The sequence below is a fragment of the Pelecanus crispus genome, chromosome 1 (genome assembly GCF_030463565.1).
Source record: "Pelecanus crispus isolate bPelCri1 chromosome 1, bPelCri1.pri, whole genome shotgun sequence".
In the NCBI taxonomy this organism is placed as follows: Eukaryota; Metazoa; Chordata; class Aves; order Pelecaniformes; family Pelecanidae; genus Pelecanus; species Pelecanus crispus.
The window spans coordinates 151,363,075-151,385,921 of record NC_134643.1 but is presented as its reverse complement, the minus strand read 5'-3'; the positions used below and the strand labels follow the sequence as shown (position 1 = coordinate 151,385,921).

Genomic DNA, 22,847 nt, shown 5'->3' with positions numbered 1-22,847 from the left:
GGAAGGAGTGACTGCATCAGTGGACAAGGGAAAAGCAATGGATGTCATCTACTTGGATTTCTGTAAAGCATTCGACACAGTCCCCCACAACATCCTTCTCTCTAAATTGGGGAGATATGGGTTTGATGGGTGGACTGTTCGATGGATAAGGAATTGGCTGGATGGTCGCATCCAGAGGGTCGTGGTCAATGGCTCAATGCCCAAATGGAGACTGGTGACAAGTGGGGTCCCTCAGGGGTCCGTACTGGGACCGGTGCTATTTAACATCTTCATCAATGCCATAGACAGTGGGATCGAGTGCACCCTCAGCAAGTTTGCAGGTGACACCAAGCTGAGTGGTGCCGTTGACAGACCAGAAGGACGAGATGTCATCCAAAGGGACCTGGACAAGCTAGAGAGGTGGGCCTGTGTAAACCTCATGAGGTTCAACAAGGCCAAGGGCAAGGTCCTTCACCTGGGACGGGGCAACCCCCGGTATCAGTACAGGTTGGGGGATGAAGGGATCGAGAGCAGCCCTGCGGAGAAGGACTTGGTGGATAAAAAGCTGGACATGAGCTGGCAATGTGCGCTTGCAGCCCAGAAAGCCAACCGTATCCTGGGCTGTATCAAAAGAAGCGTGGCCAGCCGGTCGAGAGAGGTGATTCTGCCCCTCTACTCTGCTCTGGTGAGACCCCACCTGGAGCACTGAGTCCAGCTCTGGAGCCCTCAGCACAAGAAGGACATGGACCTGTTGGAGCGGGTCCAGAGGAGGGCCACCAAAATGATCCAAGGGTTGGAACACCTCTCCTGTGAGGCCAGGCAGAGAGAGCTGGGGTTGTTCAGCCTGGAGAAGAGAATGCTGTGAGGAGACCTTACTGTGGCCTTTCAGTACTTAAAGGGGGCCTACAGGAAAGATGGGGAGGATCTTTTTAGCAAGGCCTGTTGTGACAGGACAAGGAATAATGGATTTAAACTAAAGAAGAATAGATTTAGACTGGATATAAGGAAGAAATTTTTTACAATGAGGGTGATGAAGCACTGGAACAGGTTGCCCAGAGAGGTGGTAGAGGCCCCATCCCTGGCAACATTCAAGGTCAGGTTGGACGGGGCTGTGAGCAACCTGATCTGGTTAAAGCTGTCCCTGCTCGCTGCAGGGGGGTTGGGCTAGATGACCTCTAAAGGTCCCTTCCAACCCAAAGCATTCTATGATTCTATGATTCTAAAATATCCAAAAGTTTAAAATCAACATATATCCCATTTAAATCCTTTTTAAATATAAAAGAAACAGAGACCAATGTTTGTCCCTGTTTGTGAAGCTGTAAACATTAACTATTTTTAAAAGAAAACCTTTATACGGTGTCACATAAATATTCCCTAATCAAAGAATACATATTGCTCTCTCAATTACATTTTAGGAGTTTTCACTGGCATACAGTACTCTTTAAATGAGAATTTCAGGTTAACTGTGATCAGTAAGGAACATCTGCTGAAAATATTGCAGTGGGGCAACCAGACCTGCCTTAAAGCAGAAACTGGCAGCTCAGGAGTTACTCTGGCTGGTCTGTTTGGTAAGGAGAGCTAAACCAGCTAGCTTTGCACCAGCTTTGGCATTCATGCTTTGAGGTGGTTTTCTTTTCTGCTGTCATAGTTGCACAGCAGTGATATCATACATCTTGCATTTTTTTGCTCTAAAACCAAAATGCTCTCTGTAACACCAACTCTTCAGCCGATGACCTATTTCTTTCTTCTCAAGTATCTCCAAGTGCCATCTTCCTGATTCAGCTCTATTTTTGATGCACCTAACCTGGCTTCTGTCCTCTCCACTTGGCTGAAACCACGTTTTTCAGCACTACAAAAGACTTCTCCCTTCCCCAGGACTCTCCCCATGTTCCTTCTTCTCAAAAAGCTCTGACACAGCTGATCAGTCTGGTCTTGCTGTTGCCTCGATAAGCAGCTCTCACAAGATATTTTCTTTAGCCCTGCGCAAACCTAATCTACAGGGAGATTAAGGCTGGATTATTAAATGAAAGTAAAACTAGGAATCATTAAGGTTGGAAAAGACCTCTAAGATCATCAGTCCAACCATCAACACACCACTACCATGCCCACTAAACCATGTCACAAAGTGCCACATCTACCCATTTTTTGAACACTTCAAGGGATGGTGACTCCACCACCGCTCTGGGCACCCTGTTCCAATGCTTGACTACTCTTTCAGTAAATAAATTTTTCCTAATAACCAATCTAAATCTCCCCTGGTGCAACTTGAGCCCATTTCCTCTTATCCTATCGCTAACTACTTGGGAGAAAAGACCAACACCCACTTCACTACAACCTCCTTTCAGAGAGTTGTAGAGAACGATAAGGTCTCCCCTCAGCTTCCTCTTCTCTAGACTAAACAATCCCAGTTCCTTCAGCCACTCCTCATAAGACCTGTGCTCTAGACCCTTCACCAGCTTTGTGGCCCTTCTCCGGACATGCTCCAGCACCTCAATGTCTTTCTTGTAGTGAGGGGCCCAAAACTGGACACAGTATTCCAGGTGTGGCCTCACCAGCGCTGAGTACAGGGGCACAATCACCTCCCTGCTCCTGCTGGCCACACTATTCCTGATACAAGCCAGGATGCTGTTGGCCTTTTTGGCCCTTTTGACCTGGGCACACTGCTGGCTCACATTCAGCCAGCTATCAACCAGCACCCCCAGATCCTTTTCGGCCAGGCAGCTTTCCAGCCACTCTTCCCCAAGCCTGTAGCGCTGCATGGGGTTGTTGTGATCCAAGTGCAGGACCCGGCACTTAGCCTTGTTGAACCTCATACAATTGGCCTTGGCCCATCGATCCAGCCTGTCCAGATCCCTCTGCAGGGCCGTCCTACCCTCAAGCAGATCAATACTCCCACCCAATTTAGTGTCATCTGCAAACATACTGAGGGCACACTCAATCCCCTCATCCAGATTGTTGATAAAGATATTAAAGACTGGCCCCAAAACTGAGCCCTGGGGAACACTGCTTGTGACCAGTCGCCAACTGGATTTAACTCCATTCACCACAACTCTCCGGGCTCAGCCACCCAGCCAGTTTTTTACCCAGTGAAGAGTACACCTGCCTAGGCCGTGAGCCGCCAACTTCCTCAGGAGAATGCTGTGGGAGACTGTGTCAAAGGCTTTGCTGAAGTCCAGGTAGATGACATCCACAACCTTTCCTTCATCCACTAGGCAGGTTACCAGGTCATAGAGGGAGATCATAGAAGGACATCTAAGGATCAGGAGATCCTTAGAAGGGAAATCCTTCTAAGGAAACAGGTATGAAGGACTAGGAAAGTTAATGCTTTGTTAGCAGAAATGCCACCATATAGGTGGAAACAAAGCCAAAGCTAAGCAGAGCGCTGAAAACTGAAAGAATTTTGTATTCCAAATTTCATAGCTTCTACATTACTCCTGATGCAGATTTTGAGTCAAATCTGATCCGAGTGCCTCACTGGATCCAAAAACCATGTCTCAGAGCCAGCTCTGCTCATCTCCAAAGACAGAAATGCTGCCATGCTGCAAATTGAGCAAGTCTGTTCCCTGGTTTGGTCACAGTGATCTAACCAGAGTGCGTGGTCAAAAATAGCTTATGCATGAGCATCTTATTGCAGGGGAGGAGGAGAGCAAAAACAACCACAAAAGAGAGCAGAATGGGAATAGCTGGTCCCAAATTTTCTTGTGAAAAATGACATTTTTACCACCCACTGGAAGGAGACTCCAGGACTGATCTAAGCATGGTAATACTCTGTAACGCTTAGAATGAATGCTGGATTCTGTCATAAACTGAAAACATTAATTTTTTTTGTGCACTGGACTCTGGGTATCTGTATAGACTTTTCAAAAACAGTTACAAACCACAAGGACAGGAGTGCTCCCTGAGCTCCCAAAGTAACAAAATAAAGTGAGGAGAGAACTGTCAGTTCCTGTCTACCACAATGTTTTGCTAGCATAGTCGATTTACTGTCTTTCCAAAACCAAAGCAAATCTGTCCATACAAATTAAACAGTTATTTTCTCTGAACACAAAGAAAGTGGTTATGAGGATGCACTGCCTAATTTTCTTCTGACTGTCATCTTGGCTGTTCTCTGAATTCCAGTAAAGAACAGTGGGCCCAACTGCGCCTTAAATAAATAAAAATGTTTGCAATTCCTGTTAGAGGAATACTGCAAGGGGACATAGATGTGTGCAGATCAGGAACTTAGTAGCAGAATTTTACTCTTATTTTGTACGAATGTAAGTGACAACATTACATTTTATCACATAGCTTTTGTATGTAAGCACAACAAAGTGAAGAATCAAAGAACAGTAATTTCTCAACAGTTCTGGAACAATCTGTGATAATATCTTGGCATTATTTCTACCCTCCTGCCTTCAACAAAAACAAATCAACCTGAACATGCTATATGGAGGTAACAATTATTCCCTAAAGCTAATGAAATATAATTGAATTGCACAAGTGGATAGAGACAGGCATTTTCTAGCACCACGAGTGTTATCAGCATGCATTAGCTCCACGCGTGCAGCTTTGCATGAGAGAACAGTGTCCTGCCTTACAATATTGTTCCCTGGGAATATGGACAGGCAAGGGATGTGTCCTCCTGCAGTGCTCCAGCAAGTACAGCTCTCCGGAGGCTGAAACATGTCAGCTGCCAATTCTGGCTGCCCAGAGTGTATTTCAGTCTACACACACAGAGTCTGTTTAGAGTATATTTGCTTTCCCTGCTATGCCTGCAAAGAGGGGACACAGTTACCCATCTCTCAGAGGAAGGGCACAGGATGGGAGCGCAGAGGAGGGGAGAGGAAGGAGGAAGTCTCTCAAGGAATTTGGGGGAGTTCATGCAAGATGTCTATTCATGATGCCTTTTAGTACTGTGGTTTGATTTCAAGCACCCCGCAGCTGGATGAGAGTAATGTCTTCTTCTGAAGCCTGAAGGCCACAGTAGTTAGTGATTGCCATAACTGCTTGACTGACTGCTCTCTGCTGAACTGTTTGTCAAAATTAACTACAAAGTTAACAAACGTGGCAGCCTGCTTTTCTAAGTGGGCAGGTTTTCTAAGGCTTTTCCAAGGCCTTTCTAAGTACGTACATGACAGTGAACATACTATATCAGTGTTTTATATATTTGGGTAGCTTTGCATTTGCCCTGGATTCAATTTGAAGCCATTCCTTCCCTTCTGAAGAATTTAAAGTACTAGGATACATTAAAGACTGGCTTTTCTGTTCATTTATTTTCTAGTTTACTGGGCCACAAAAGATAGCCAGGAGGAAGATAAATAGAAATAATTTCAAAAAATAACTTCCCATTACTATAGTGAAAGCAAAGCCCATTTATAGTTCCACAGACCACTTCCTTTACTGCCTTTTAGTGCCTCTGTTTTACAACAATTGATGTTCCGGAAAGATGGAGAGAAACTGAATCTAAATTCCATTTCTGCACTAATATGGTACCTGTTGAAGACAGTGACAGATTCTACTTATTTTAGGAAAAATAAGGTGAAATTTTATTATAAAATGCACTTTGCAAATTTATAATTCATTCTTCACAGAAAAGATTCTCATGCCAGAAAAAAAGGTATCATATAAATAGCTTGAGTGCTTTGCTTTTCTCATATACCTTACCCAGTAGAGTAAACCATCTTTGGAACAATAAATAGCTCATGATGAACAGAATACAGTTGCAATCCTACTCAAAAAAAAACTTATTTTGAAATAATCAAGCAGAAGGACTAGAAAATAGAAAACAATCTAATAGAATCAAATAGAAGTCTAGAATATGTGGAAGGTAGGCAAAAGAGAAAGAAATTAAAGAAAAAAATTACCATGTAATCTGTAGGCCTTTCAAATGCTCATTAAGAAAAAATTGTATTCCTTAGTAAATGTAATTTTGTCTGACCTACTACCACTGGAAAGCTAATAAGCTTCCTCCTAACAATGTGAACATGTAGACACTGTATGTTCACTTTATGTGCACAGAATTAGAAATAATGTATTTATGAATTCTGAGGGTACAGAGAAATTTCATTGTTGTGGAAACTGAAATGGCAGTTCAGACATTTGCACTGAAAACCAAATCTAGGATAACATTGCATGATCTCAATGCTGTCCTGGGCAAAACAGCGTGCTGCTCAAGAAAGACAGGTGCAGGGTACTATACTACATTTAGGTAGGAAGAGTTAAAACTGCACAAAGCCAGGGTGGGAAGCAACTGGATGCCTAACAGTCCTGCAGAAAAGACTCAAGAAATACAGTGGATCACAGCTGAACCTAATGGTCTGCTGAAATACAGAACCAGGACTATAAATGGTAAATCCTGTGAGGCAACCTCTGCTCTCTTCATCGCCTGTAAACCCTGAGAAGATATGCTTTAAGTAGGATGCTTACCCTTTAGGAAATCCAAGGCAGAGAAATAAGCACAATCAATAATCTGAAAAGTTGAATTTGAGGAAAAATTTAAAGAATCCAGGATATTTAGCTCAAAGATAGGAAGATTAAAGGGGACCTGGCAAGTTGTTTGGTATATACCAAGCTGCTCCAGAGGGAGGAGAGCAACCTGTTTGTGGCAGCAGTAGTGGATAGAACAAGAGGGAGTGAGGAGGGGATGTAATAGCAGTGAGGAAGATTCAGGGTACACAATATTCATGGTAACATATTTATAGTGGTTGCAAAATAAGTAGAGTTTTTTTAAAAATCAGCTAGACCAGCTTCTGCCAGATGAAAATATAATACTCCTATCTACAGATAATAGGATAGGCACAATAATTTTTTAGACATTTGTCACTAAGCAAAGTATGATATACTTTTTCTGTAATCTTAACAATTCTCTATTTGTCAAAATGGCCACAGCAACTTTTCTATGAATTGCAGAAACCCTTTTAGCCCACAATGTCCCTTACAGGCTTACCAGCTGAAACATATTTGCCGCTTACCTTTGAATAACTGCTTACACAGCATGTTATTGAATATATGAGGAAGTTAAGTCCATCACTGCATTCCAACACCTTGATCAGAACCCCTCAAAATTTAGCCTAAGGATGTATTCCAGTCCTTCATATACTGTGGTGTAGTTGTAATGTTATGTAAAGAATACACTCAATTATATTCTTATACAAGCATATGAAAATATTGGGATGAAAAAGTTAAATCAAAGACATATTTCCAGTAGTGTTTGCTCTTCTCATGGACTATGCTTCATCAGTAGTTCTGACTGTGAATGAAAATGTCCTGTATTTCGGTTTCTGTATTTTTTTGGTTTAGTTTATATCAGGCATCCCTGAAAATATACGTTCTGAAATCATGCTGAACATTTATAAGTAATACTTGCTGTCAACTGATAAGCAGTTTTATCTTTAATATTTCTTTTTTATAAAGTTACCCTCTTACAAAGCAACTTGCTAGTCTTTTCCACAGTCTCTTTTCATCGACTTAGCTTCATAGAAATAATTTTCAGTTATTCTGTGCTATTTGTAGCACTAGAGTTTAAGGCTACTTCTTGGGGACAGAAGTGTCACGGTGACAGTCCAGGACAGCTTGCACCGCAACAGGAAATGCTTGGTACAATACAAGAGGATTAAGAGAACATGCAAAAAGTTGGTGGAAGCTATAGCCCCACACAAAGCAAAAGAAACAGAAACCTATGCTGATAGAAGGTAACTGCGATGTTAAAACCCAGAAGCCTAGCATGAAACAAGGAGGCAGATGACTAGCTGCTCTGTATTCATGGATCAGCACATGTGCATTAGGAAAGGATGGGCTGGACTTTGTCGTATAGCTGTAATACCATGAGGTCAGGATGCAGAAATCACATTCAGCATTGTATCGCAATGTCAACAGCTAGCTTTGTTAATTCTCCAAATGCAATTTCATAGATGAGATAGGATGTCATTCAAGATAGAACACTGTAAGAAAGAAGCCCTGGTTAGAGATTCGTATCTGCATCTACAGGGAATATGTGTTGACAGATATATAGCTGTGCATATTGCACAAATCCACGAGTCTAAAAAATTTACAGCATTATCTCAGTAAAGGTCACTGCAAACAAACACACTCTATTGCTATAGTCTCATTGACTCTCGTGAACCAAAAATAATTTTAGAAGATGCAAATATCAAGATAGAGGAAAGGTCAGCTTTTCTAGAAGTAAGCAATAAAGCACAAAACCTGCATCAGCAGATACAACTGTTACTGGTTCTTATTTTTTTCTCCTCAAGTGTATGGACAGCTGCAAGAACAGAGGATATTTTCCATGCTTCATTACATGTTTGTAAAGATGACTGTGCAATTTCAAGGGCAGAATTTTTTGAAAACTATCCTTAAAGAAATAAAGACTGTAAGGATCATGGAAAGTAGATTTCTGTTATTTTCAGGAGCAAAGTGTTATGCTGAGGAAGAGGAATAACTAAGATCTGGACAAGAATTTCTGAGTCTGAGTCAATGCTGACTGCATCAGTTTAGTTCCATTCCTACATTCTCATTATTACAAAATAATTGCTAAATTTTTTTTTAACTCATATTCATAAACACTGTACCAGGATTTTTTTCAACATCACATGAATCAAAGATGTACTAAGTCTCTTAAATACAGTTATGTCCATTCTCATTTTAAAACAACAATTCATATCTTCACAGTGCAATCAAATCTCCATACTACATACTCAGAGGCCAGCAGGTCAGTCCCATGCAGTGCTTTTCTTGACCTCAATGTAAAAGTACTAAACAACTTAAACCACTACTACTGCATGCCAGAACAGATAAAATAGTAGACAAATGAGACAAAAGCAGGGAGGCGAAGGGCACTAAATAAGGACAAATGTGCCAAACTGCACTGACAGTTGTAGCTGATTCCACCTGGGGAAAAGGGCTGCAGATCAGCATCTGCAAGCATAACTGCAAGGACCTGGAAGGGTTTCCAGAAAGGGCTGAGGACTTTCAAAGAGGAGTGCCTAAAAGCATGGCTCTAATCTTACTATATCTTACTACATTAGGCTGGACACTCTTGTCAGATGCTACAATTTGTTGCTCTCTTTACTGTTATCAGGTCAGGAACTAAAGAAACCACTTTAGTCATGGAAAGCAGTATCACAGCTTCATGTAGGTGGAGCGTTAATGGAAAACAGTAAGAGAAGAAAGAAGTTGTCACAGTCAAGAGTGCACAGGATGAGTAATTGCAGCTAAAAAGGGATGCATGGGCCGCAGGTTTATCAGCAACTCAACAGTGGTTAGTTATAGGTGATAGAGCAAACTTAGGAGATGGTCAAAACCCATTTAGGGGTAACAAAAAAGCACAAGAAACAAGCATGTGATGTACATACAACACACCACATATGATACAATTGGGTAAAATGCAGAGCTGAAGACCAAATTTGAAAAAGTGAAATGTAAAGCGTTAGAAAATGTGTAAAAATGGGCTCAAGTGGACCCAAGCACAGAGAGGAAGAAACCGTCAGCATGAACACTATTCACCTCCTGGTAAAGAGAAAGACACCCCTATCACACTCATCCCACAAAGACCTGAAGATACCAACACTTTGTTGTGACTCCTCCCAGCCTAAATCTGTGAACTTTAGCACCCTGCAGAGCATCAAAGGGTGACCCTATCAGAATATAAGGGGGAGATACTAGGAGTATTTTGGGGGTTTGGTTTTTGCTGGTTTTGGTTTTTGGTGGGTTTTTTGGTTTGGTTTTTTTTTTTTTTTTTACAACCATCTTACCTGTATATTGTTAATGAATTTTGTTTTGTATTAATTAGATAATTCGGACTGTAAACAGTAGTATTACTGTAAAAGGACTAACAGTAACTCTTTGTTGTGTTTTGTGTACACTGATACAACTTTTAATTAGACCAACAATAAATTCTTAACTCCAGGTATAAGGAATGTTCCCCTTTTTACCCACAATACCACAAACATAACATCACCACTGATACTTTGAAAGTGGGAGTTTACTGCCATATACAGGGAAGGCATCACTAATCCAAATGTTTTGGAGATCAAAACCATCTACTTTACTGAAATGTGTGAAGGAGTTTCCAGGCAACCACAGATTATTCAAGCTGATATTTTTAGCTGTCTAGAAAAGGTCCGTAAATTTTGCTTCCCAGGCTTTGCATCTGGTTCTTTAATTTATCAACCCATGTTGGAAAGCTTTACAAAGTAATAAAATAAAATAAAAATATGAGGAAAAAAAAGACAAGGAAAAGAAAATATTGGCTGTGACAGCTTTAAATACAGTTGATAATACAGTATCATTTGAGACATTACTTAGCAGTCAATACCTACAAGATCTCCTCAGCTAAACCTGATTAATATCACAGACCCTAGATAATCTGGAGATAAATGTTAGATTCAGTGACAAATTAAAGAGCAAATGTGCACTTTTTACAATGAGGATATACCAATACAAGATGTGAAATATAGGATGTGCTAAACTTAACAATGTGGCTTTTGGCATTAAGCCTATGCTTTCTTAAATCTATGTCATTCACCAGTTTTTACAGCTTAATAGCTGTCTGTCTCACCAGGAGTTTCTGATTTCTTAAGCACTAAACAATTATACATCAGCTTATTAAATTGATCTGTTTTTTCAAACATTTTGTAAAATGAGTCCTCAGTAATATTGAGTAGCTCTATAATGAACCTTTCATTTTAACTATTGCACAAATTAACCTGAAGCCAAATATTTCCAAAATATGAACACTTTCTCTTTTTCTCCCTCTCTATGGGTACAAACACTTAAATTTTTAGTCAAGTTTATTTGCTTCTGCACATAATTTTATTGTTTGTAAACAGTGTCAGATTTATACAACTCCACCATCATACAGGATAGTAGCATAACATGTTTTAATCTATTTATCACTGATAGCAGATGAGAAAAAAGTTCCAGAATAACATTTTAAAGTGTAAAAATAAGAGCCTTATGGATGCTTCTATATTAACACCCCTTTCAGACTAATGGGACCTGTCCACACCTTTCTCAGCCCTGTGTGCTTCTCCTTGACCATTTATAAAACTTTTGGACCTGAGAAGCTCTGCTGCACACTGTGAGGCAGGATATTCTTCATGGAGCTATGGGACAGTGGTTCAAGTTGAAAAACATTTTCACCATTCTAAAGAAACCTCTTAACACAAGTTCAAACACACATACACACTCTGTCCTAGGGCCCAGATAAAAGCTGGGGGACAAGCTTATTAGAGTTGTTCTTAGGCAGCTTCCTAGGCTGCACATTCAGAACAAAACCACACAGACTACATTTATTTCACTCATGCAATATTAGTTCTTTTTTAGCTTATAGTATTAAATAATTTAGTCAAAGATCTCTAAGGTTTCTGTCACTGGTTACAACACTGCTAACTCTCATGCAAGCTTTTACACATACTGACCCTGACGACCTGTTTCAAAGGTGTTAGGGAAGAATCATTGCTGCAGTGAGTTCCTTATTAAAAATATTGCAGACAAGAAAATGGATGAAGTTAGTTGTTAAAATCTTAGTAAGCTGTGGTAATGGAGAACTAGCTTCGGTGTTTCTAAGCCAAGTAAGTATTGATATGGAACTTCTGACATTCTGTGATTCAATAGCAAATTTAAGCAAGTTTGTGAAGCTCTCTAGGGCAGTGCAGCCCTCTCTTCATCATTAAGCAAGCTATCAGACAAGTGCCACTCAGTTCCAACTCTATTGTAGTTATTGGTTCACCTATGTAAATTACAGTGTAACCTGAAAGTTGTGCATGTCCACTTAAAAAAAAAAGCAGAGTGAAAATCAAGAGAAATTAGATGGGAGAAACTTCGGATCCAGTCAACTTCCCTCAATCTGAGGTGTCACTTCTCTCTGCAGGTTAAGACAAAATTTATGCTATAATTTGCATAACATTCTCCATAGACATAATTTGGGGTGGTTTTGTTCTGCTGAAGCCTTTTCAATTCAGGTATTTAATTTATCATGCAAATTTCAACAGTTTTTCTGTAAATTATGGAAATGAGTCAGAAAATATGACAACTGGTATCCAAAGTAGTAACAATACAACAGGAGTCTTTTGTACCTACAGCAACTGAACACATTTCTCCTTTAATGCTCTGGGAAAAAAAAAAAAAAAAAACCAAAACCAAAAAAACAAACTTACATTTGGTTAATAATATCAAAGTTGATTTTAGTTAGAAGTGAAATTCCCAAATAATCAATTAACAAGCCAAAAGTCCATCTAGCTGTTGTGGTTTTTGTTTTTAAGTATCTATGACTAAAACTTGGTATAGCTTGAGAAGATGCCCTCCGGCATATAAAAAGTGAAGTGACTTAGGGTAATGTGAATCATTTCATGAGTTAGACCTTTAACATAGGTCAGATAAATCACAGCTGTCAATCACCTCCACTGATTATTGACCTCCTCCAGAGATTATTTTAAGAGCAGCTGAAGGTAATTAGGTTAAATATTGATGTCTGAAGGATCACAAACATCCATAGAACCAAAGATGCCAGAATGGGCTTAGGCAATAGCATGAAGACATAACCTCCTCTGCAGAAGCAAAAAAAAGCCAAGATAGCTCCCTCAAGGTTTATAATATGAAAATCTGTCTTCTGATGGTGCTGTAGCAAATAGCAGTCCTAAATTATGGAATAATTCAGTGAGTCCAAAAATCTCTCCCTGTCCCCTTGCATAAATATTTAATTCATCAAAGGAACACGAGAATGGCTGTAGATGGTAATACCAGAGGTTCACCTACGCAAGAGTCCTGTCTCCAACAGGGAAAGTAGTGGCAATAATGTGGGAATAAATATACAAATAAGGCAAACATACAATTGCATTTCTCCTGGCATACCTTCCCAGCTTCCAGAAGTCTGCAGCCAAAATAGAGACAGTACCTCTTCTCTGAAAAAGGCAATATCTCTTTTGTTTGCTCTTGGGTTTGCACCTTGTTTCCCAAAGATGAGAGCAGCAGAGACTGTTGCAACCCTCTAAAAGGAGAAGACCTTCCCATGCCTCAGAAACTACTCAGCCTGCCCCTGGCAAAGAGGTGTCCAGAGGTGGAAGGGAGCAAGAGCGAGGGGGGCTGCAAGGAGCAGGGTGCCTGCACTGCATGCAGAGACCACTGAGACGGGCAGACAAAAGCAGGGCCACAGAGGTGATAGGTCCCTCTTCATGGATGCTAAAAGGAACTGCAGAGTTCACAGCAGCTCAACAACTCATTGAACTGAAACTACCAAACCGAAGAGGAAGGACCTGCCCCACAGAAGCAGAAGGAAGTAGGCTATAAACTGATTTTGTGTATTCGTTCTGACCAAGTCACTTTAAGCATTCTCAAAAAAAAAAAAAAAACAAACCAAAACAAACCAAAAAAAACCCCTAGCTTAAATTTCCACAAAATCTTGCTTTCTTTTACTTTTAAAATCTTTTGTCTCGTTTGGGGGATCTCATTATAGTTCAAAGCTCTAGACATGCCTGTCTGAAAGTTAAAGTCAAAATAGGAGCCAGGTACAATCCTCAAAGGGGTTTTACTTTCATCTTTTGCCATCTTTTCTTAGATGCTTTATCAATGCTTTATCAATAAAGTAAAATCACATGGGGCCAAATGAAAGCACTGTAGAAGTCTAAAAGTTTGCCATATCTGTTTATTTAAAGTCTCAGTACTAATCTTTCATTAACATAGATATTTCATAGAATTAGCCTAAATAAATTGATGAACAGGTACAAGAAAACTGAACTGGAAATTATTCTGCATTTTAAAAGGCAGCTAAGTATGTAAATTTTATTATTTAAATTAAAATGTCAGTTCCTTTAAATTATATTTATGATTCCAAGTTCATAATGGAAAAAATTGTACCGAGGCTGGGGACTGATAAAGAATTCTATAATCTTTCTAATTCACTCTACCATATGCAATTAAAAGTTATTAGATTTCTAACACTTCAGCCTCTGTATAAAACAATATTCTGGTAGAGAATTAAACACTGAACTACAATCTACTTTCATTTTTATGAGAAAAACATAGAAAACAAATTTACTCAAACCATCAGAGTACAAGATGTACTGTATTTTCGGAAATTCATTTCCATGCACTGGAGGACTAAAATCCATAGAGACTCACAGCAGCACTACTTCAGTAATGATAAATAAGTGACAGCTATCATCAAGATAGTGGAATTCAGGAATTACCAATGAGATCTCAATAGAAGTTTGCAGGTTTTATTAATTGTTAACAGAAACTATGTGTATGCTTTAATAACGTTTATTCATTAATCTGACAGTTTGCCATGAATACAGAACAGGGAGAAATTATACAGAACTCATACAGCCCCTATTTACTTTCAAGGTTGCAGCTGAAGATCAGCTAGTGAATAATAGAAACCTGCACTGCCAACCATGCCATTTGTTTTCATTTATTTTACTGACATAAAGTAGGACAAGAAACAATCATCAGTTACTAAGTTTCTTCTAGTATTGACTCCAACTGCTTTGCAGTTTTGAAAGAATATCTTACCAGGAGCATATGCAACCAGTGCTATATGGTCTTTACTGACTGTCTGTGGCTCTTCAAAAACACTTATAGTTGTTGGGTTTAATTCAAGAAATCCTACATGCTTCAGTGCCCACTTATCTGAGACAGAAAAGTAAGGGTGAAAACTGATTTCTTAAATTGCAGATGTGAGCACCTTCCTTACGTTCTTAGCCGTTCTTATGTTCTTACATTCAAACACCTTCAAATGTCTTCAGTTTCTGCACCTTCCTACACCTTAGTAATATAGCACTTTTGCCGTTATAATACGTCAGTATACCTTTTAACTTCTTAACAGCCAATAATCTGTATGGGCTGAAATCGCCCATTTCCATGGCAAATACCCTTGAACAGGGAAGCTGCCACAGCAGCTGCGGCAGTGGCTGAAATGGGGAAGAAAGCCTGGCTGGCATGGCCCCTTTCCTAACCTCATAGTGCTCCAGGGCACCAGAACTTCCACTTCATGCCAACAAGGTCTTGCTGGGTATATCAACAGTGTTAGATAACTGCTTAGCCCAAGTCCACTGCAAGGTCCTGGTCCCCCAGAGTCCCCCTTGTGTAGTGTTGCTTTGCTCCCAGACTCTTTTGCAGCAACCCAGCTTGTTTCATCTGAGATAAAAATAAACCAAGGTGCAGTTCTAGAGACAATTCATTTCAGGGATCACACCCAAACAGGAGCATGGCTGAGTCTGGATCAGGTTTGGGTCTCTCTGCTCTGTACAGTTACTCCATCCAATGTTATGTTATCCCTGGTGGCTTCATGCACTCAAACTCCATAGCATGTACCAGATAATGCAACATATGCCCTCAGCCTTATAATCTTAAAACACAGCTCTGCTAGGCTACAAAACTGCCCTTGCTGCGAACCTAAAAATTAATTAACCCATACATACAATGTCAAGAGGAAACACAGGGCCAATTGCTGTGCTGTGGAGATACGGCCAGTCTGCTCTCAAGGGACAAGGTCTGAGCAGCGTGGACACAAGCCATCCCACACTTCTAAGGCCTGAGGGCTGGGGATCAGTCCCTGGAACAAATGCATCTAGCAGCAAAGCTATACCTATTAAAGCATGTTGCTCCAGACACACTAGCCCATATCCTCCCACTGGTGATGGCAATACACAACACTGGTGTTTCCCTAAGTCCCAGCAGAGAGCACAGCCTTCTGCTACTGGTACCTTTCTAAGCCAGTCGATACACCAGAAGTGGCAGCAGCAGATATGGAAGGTCTCATTTACAACCTGATCACCATTGTACAGCTATAATTAGATCTATAATGTGCATAACAAAAATGGATTTCAATGCAGTATCTGTGTACATGATAATTCAATCAATGATTTATTGATTATGAGTTATTCCTCTTCAAGACTGTTGAATCTTTCAGCCAGTGAGATGGATGTACACAGTGGAGGAATTCAGTTTGCATGAAAAAACATAAACCTGAAATTCCATAACTTTCAAGTGCTGGGCAGCTAAAAAAACATTTTTAACTTTTTGTAGGGCAATGCACAGGTAGGTTTTATGACTGTCCTTCAGTAACATGTGAGCTTTAATTTGGTTATGCTTTTAAGATATACAGAGCCTGTCCTCATACAGATTTACAACTATATAAAAGTCTGCACATATAGGTATATACATAGAAAGTATTCACACAGCTACTTTCATTTCACATATATACAGTGTCTTCCTGATTTTATTTTGGGAAATGATTTATTCTAGTGATAAAGTAGCAGAGACTAGAAGTTATACAAAAAGTTATCTATACTTAAGAAATAATGCCAGGCTACTTTTTTCTTCTTCCATGGAGTGATTATTTTCTGATCTCCATAATGCATCTTGGCCATTCACTCAAACCTACAGTGCAATGATGCTGAGGTCAAATTTGCTCATTCTGTAATGTTTAGCCAGCTCATTAGTACTGGGAAGTCAGAAAAATGAAGGCATGAGCACTCTGTTATTCCTCCTGGGGTGACTGGGACGTGACTGCATTTTGGAAACCTGTTCTGAGAAACTGCTGTTCTGATTAACCTGGTGGAATTGCAAGGCCAGTGACATATGGGAAAGGGCTTTCTGAAAAGATCCAGACTCAGAAAAATATTACTGTTTTTTTCAGGGGTGGGGAGTGTTTGTTTTACTTAGATAGAACAAAACTATGAAACTTACCAAGATCTAGGTAGATGCCTGGAACAAATGAGTTGAGAAAAAACATGAGAATAACACATCCCAGCACAGTCAGGCATTTGATGAGAAGAATTTTGTCTGTTATTCTGTGCTGTAGACAAGGAGAAAAAAATTACTAACTGTATTAAAGAAGGAGCTATCCATTATGCATAGAGTTCACAAAAGGATATGTGAAGCCCGAACTTCTGTTCCTGTATTGTATATTCCTCTTCAGCATAAAAGACAGAAATATTTAAATTGAAGCATTTCATGCATACCTATAAAAAACATGAATATGTGACCCAATGTGATCTAAGAGATACAAGTAGCTAGCACCTGCTGCATACATTCAGCTGTGTTCAGCTACCCACATCAGAACTTGATTTCAGTAGGAGAAGTAGGTTTGAAATGCAACTCCTACTACAGAGGGCACTCCAGGCCCTCTGTGGTGTCACGACCCTGGACAAAATCACCCTTTTTTGCATGTATGGTTTGAAAACCTATAACCTAGCCTAGAGGTCAGATCTTTCATGCCTCCTGTACAATTCTCATTGCCATGTCAAGCCCATAAACCATATGCAGCTTCTACACCCCCGTGCCCAGCTCCTGCATCCCTCTGCCAACCTCCTCATGCTCTCACCCTCAGACCCAGCACTTTCCATCATGACTCTGCTTCTCTGCTCTGATCTCACTTTTGCCACCCACCCAGGGAATCACCTCCCAGCCTGAGTCCCTCTCTCATTGCCAGTCTCTTCCACATAGTTTAAAGCTCTACTAAAGCACAAGCAAATCTCCATTCTTTAAAAAGTTTGTCTGTTATGCAATGCCTTGAAAACAGTGTAAAACCTAGTAAGAAATTCATTGGGTTTGTTCTGTTTTGGTGTGACGTAGGACAGTGATGTCCCAGTCAAGGACATGAGCTCCCAAACATAGGCCTGGATTCATTAGTGATTCCAGTGAAGTGGAGAGGATGTGACATTTAGACAATTAAATTTAGGTGAAATTAATCCCACTACAGAGTTTACATCTCATCAGACCCAGCTTCAACATAAAGACTTAGGCAGTGTTAACGTCTGGAGAGCAAAAAGAAGAGGATTTATCCAAGTGGTTTATCCCTACTTGAATAATAAAGTGGGCATGTCACAGTAATTTAGCATCTGTATTCGGTACATCAGCAGGAGTGTCCTCTATCGTCATGCATCATGGTTACAAACAGCCTATTGACACCTTCTGAGTCTTTCTGGCCATGGATTAAAAATTTAAGAAAACACTGCTGAATCATTTATTGATCCTTTAAATGATATTTTTCTGAGGAACAGAGTATAAAGCCTAAGAAAAACTCACAATGTGCTTCAGTAACCCCATCCCACTGAGAAGCCAGCCAGGCTGCCTGCCAGCTTTTCTGCTGTCATGAGAGTTATTAAATTTGCATTAGAGTCAGAGCAGTCTCTCTGTATAAAAGCATAGGTCTGCTTACACGGCTACTGAGAAAAACTGCCATCTACTTACTTTTTTCTGGAGTTCCTGAATATTTGTTTCCCAGTTTTTATCTTCTTGTGAAATTTGCCTGAAAGAAAATGACACCTGCTTTTTTCCAGAGTGAAATGAGAGCTCTGCCAAGAGTGTTGGAATAAATCCCTCCCATCATGAATAGATCACCCTTTCCCCCGTATGGAGTATCTCATACCACAAAGGAGTTGTGGCCTTCTTACAGCCAGCAGCAAAATTCGGGTGAGTGTTTACTTAAGACTCCACTTTTGAAATACGCTCCACTTATACACAAACCCTTCAGTTCATAAACAGTGCCACAGGCTTAGAAGGAGCTAGCCTCCAGACTATGGACCCCAGTATAGGATCTGGCTATATGCAATATGTCGTCCCCTTAATAGTTTCAGGAGTTGATGTATGCCCTGCTGCGATAAAATGAGGGTCGTGTGCTAACATCAACAAGTCAGAACACATATATTTCACATTTGCATTTTATAATGAAGTTTTTAAGATCTGAATAACTTTGTCATGTTATCAGCATAGTCAGCCCTCCAGCAAAAAGCCTTGGGGTTTGTAGTTCAGGAGCACTGTTGTTAATGCTAATGAATTTTTACATTGCTGTAAATGTACTGTGCTGGAGGAATCCTGGTTTTCAAGATTAAATATAAAATTTTTATTTATACTTCAGAAGTGTCTTCTTTAGAGTGTCGTAAAGTCTAATAATCTGCTATAAGGTTTTAAAAAGGAGGTGATTTTAACAGCTGTTTTTGTCTTTTAGTAGTAAAATGGTCACTCCATTCAAAGTGCACAATATCAGCAAATATTATATAAACAAAAATCATCTTATTACTAGAAGAGTTTAAGAAATCATATATTTACATGTCCTTGTCCATACTGTCTATTTAACATGTTTATTAATAAAAATTAATTATTTCACTGTCACTTTAGTTTAGTCAATTCATTTTTGGACTATTTATCACTGCTATTCTCAGTCATCAAACTCCATAGCATAACAGTTATTTTTGCCGGAACATAAAGAAAATAAGGTTAGCATTTTTGTTAGTCCTAGTTTATAAACACTTTTTCTTTTCTATACATAAACAGTTAATTAAGCCTACAATTGTGTTCACACTGAAGATTTGATTATGAAACTATTTTAAAACACAGCAATTCACTGGTGATATGTTTTTCAAACTCAACAGTTCACTGAAGAACACTTGAATTTTTCTGTTAAAGAAAAAAAATATAACATTTTACTATGCTGGAACCACTATTGCAAGGAAAAATCTAATGATGTATTTGTGACCTTTTTAAACCAAAAGCTACCTGAAATTTCTAGGCCTTGAAATTTGGGTCATATTGACATATATTTTCCAGGCCTTACACATGGGTTTTGTCCTAAAATACTTCGTGTTTTACTGAGGCTGGGGGTGGCTCTTCATATCTGCCCCAACACCCATCTGATCAGGAGACAACTAAGAATATAGCTCTAGTCCCGGAGAAGATCCCTGAAAGCCTTCACTTCCAGCTCTGCCTAAAATTACTAGAGGTGGCTCATTGACCCAACAGAAATATTGCCTCTGACGTTAACAAAGCCACACTATCATTCCTGTCTGTAGACTGAGATGAGCAGGAGGTCCCTGCCAGTCCAACAAACTGCATGTGCCTTCAGCTTGCCCCCGCTGAGGGTCGGAGCAGGGGAGGTGGGACATGCTGGTCCCTGCTCACCTGTGAAACGTCCTCAGCTTCTTCCTCAGGAGCATCTCCAGAGTCAGCACCTTCTGCATCAAGAGGCATTTCACAGCAGTCTCCTCTCTGCTGGCTGGGTTAATGCGCTGTGCAGTCAGTCTCCAAACATAGATCTCATGTTTCAGCTCTAAAAAGAAGCAAAATCGCTTATCTTAAAGCAGGTGTAATGCATATGAAACCAGAGACACACAAAATATGTGTAACGAGCCCTGAACTCAAGGCTGTTAAAATGATTGGAATGGTTTCCCAACAATTTTCCACTTTGGAAGCTTATTTTTAAGGCATTAATTTTGCAGAGCTGAAGGGAAGAAAAATAAATAAAACCTTTTTAAAATTTTAAATAAATTAATCTCAAAGTCCTTTTCCAAAGAAAAAGTACTGTCTTCAAACGCTTGCAAGTGCCTTCTACAAGCTTTAGTGCTGAAATCGTATCACATTCATTTTTCATTGGAAAATAAACTGCCAATATGCATCACTATACTGCTAACAACATACTAGTCACTTTGTAGTTAGGAATTACAGCAAATGCTCCTTCACTCTATTCAGAATGGACGTTTCCATTCACTCTACATTCATACAGGCAATTTTATCAATGTAAGGCAAAACCGAAATTTAGCACTGTCTTATGGAATATAATTTAATAACATTTTAAGGGTTTCCTTAGGCACTGAAAATAGTCATAAACACAGCTGCCATCACCTGCATGCAGACCTGAATGATGTCTGATCCTGTGCAAGCTCAGACAGACTGATTAACACTTGAAATCGGTCTCCAAAATCTTGTCAGGTTTTTCAACACTTTTTGATTTATACTTTTTCCAGTATTATCAAGGCCTTGGAGACTGATCGAAAGGTCTTTGTTCCTGTTCAGGAAGGACCTTACACTGGACATGCCAAAAAATCTTTGGATTTTCCAGGAAATCACTAAAGAAATAAAAGCAGAATAGTCGTACAGAAACTGTCTGCACAAATGCTTCCTGATGAAGCAACAGGATGTTTCTTCACCTTTATTTTCTGTTCCCCTCAAATTTCATGTCATTTAAGATAGTGTGTCATGAATTCAAGGCTTTATATCTTAAGATGCCTGCTCAATCAGCAAATTGTTCTTATCCTAAGAAATGGATGTGGAAGTCTTTGCACCATGTATACAAACTATATGCATTATTTATAAAAAATAATTTATGTAATAACAAAAGAAATATTTAAACACGTTTTGATGTAGGCAGCGATATTAACATTTGCTGCTGCAAATCCCTAGTCGTTCGTGGTATCTACTATCAATAAGAGTACTAAATGTGTTTAATTCCCCTCCTTCCTTTGTTACTATTTATAATAATAATACAGACTGAATCACATAAAGATTAACCATAAGAGGGAATTAGACTTGAAACAATTCAAACATTTAAGAGCAAAAGTAAGCGTGTCCAGTTGACACAAAAAAGGGATCTGAACAGCAATTGACTCACATTTTTTATGGTTCATGTCTATAGACAACAACACATCATGAAAATGGTAATCTTTGCCTGACCTTTACAGTGCAAGACCCGAAATTTTAATTCACACTGTCTAAAGCCCAAAGACTGTCCCAGGTTATTAAACAACTTGTGCTCAGCTAAAGCTTTTCTTCCAAGAAGGGATTCATACCTGAACCCCAGGTACCAAAAAGGGGCAGAATATACCTCTTTGCAATATATTTGGTGATTTTTGCTGGGATCATAATCTGAGACTAAATTATATTTAAACATGGGTAAGTCATGCTTATCAAAGGATCCACATGACTTTGTGCAGAGACCCTGTCTTGACCATCATTTACTCTTCCATCAACATTTATGACACACACAACTGTATCAGCAGTGGATTTCCATTCTATTCTGGAACATAAACAAGAAAGTGACAAAGCTGTAGGCCACAGCTGATCTTCTGTTTCCCACAGGAAAAAAAAAAACAAAAAGCAAACCAACTCTTTTTGAGGATTAGGATGGATGGGAGCTATGCAAAAAAACCCTTATTTTAAACCTCAGAAATGGTGGCATTTTTTTCTTTAATAAGATGGCAAGGTTAAATTTTAAGTCCCTGAATTTGTAAGCACTGTAAATAGTTATTTCTGAAAGAAACAAGTGACCACGTTTGGGGTCTGCTTCAGTTCCACAGTTTTTGGTCAAAGGGGCAACAAGCTATTTCAATTTGCAACTTCCACCTCATAACATCTACCTTGAAACTGGTCTGAAATCATGAGCTGGGAAGTTGTTCCTTCCCATATAGATAATCAAGACTAGATGAAGAAATGTTGGAACGTGGCTTTCTTGCACACTTTCCTGTGCAACTTCCCAGACAATTTGTTTTTCTTTGAAAAAGTTTCCTGAGCCCTTTGGGGTGAAAGAAATATTTCTATGGTCCTACATGCTGCCCTAGCCTGAAAAAGGTAGAAACTTTTGTATGTAATTGAAGCAGGTGAAAGGGGAGACCCCACCTCAGCAGGTGAATGGTCCTTTTATACTGCTCTCTCATGCAATTTTCAAGTCAATTGGACTGTAGCTTTGAAAGTGTCTCATCATCTTCATCAGCAGTCCAAGAGAAAGTGTGTGGTTTTGTCTTTTTCTCTGGCAAATGCTCATGAAGCATGATTATCCAGTTTGCTATCATGTTTTCTGATAGCTTGTCTTTGCTGCAACACCTTCTCTGATCATGTCTGTTCATCCTGCCATAACATTTCCCCCCATCCTTTCCAAGTGAAATTTCTACCAAGGATTTTTCTGATGGAGGAAAGTTGAATCTTTCATCATCTAACCGAGAAGCAGATCTCTGGCAGGTATTTTCCTACAAAGAATCTTTATCTTCTCCCCTTCAGAAAGAGGCAGCTAGCGTCACTATATCTGTGCTACAAACAAACCTGCAGAGCAGAAAGCAGCACGACTTGCATTGCACATTCCTGTTCCATGTCTGAAGTGCCGTGGGGCTAACCTCCAG

At 39.6% G+C, this 22,847-nt stretch overlaps 1 protein-coding gene across 1 annotated transcript in view; it reads right to left on the bottom strand.

Moving 5' to 3' along the window:
* Positions 1-22,847, bottom strand: part of OCA2 (OCA2 melanosomal transmembrane protein) — a 200,490-nt gene that overhangs the window by 82,933 nt on the left and 94,710 nt on the right. Inside the window, exons 15-17 of the mRNA XM_075723222.1 lie at positions 19,861-20,008; positions 18,154-18,211; positions 16,648-16,756 (exon numbers count right to left, since the gene is read on the bottom strand). Of these exons, the coding sequence (XP_075579337.1) occupies positions 16,648-16,756; positions 18,154-18,211; positions 19,861-20,008 (315 nt within the window). The remainder of the gene's footprint in view (positions 1-16,647; positions 16,757-18,153; positions 18,212-19,860; positions 20,009-22,847) is intronic.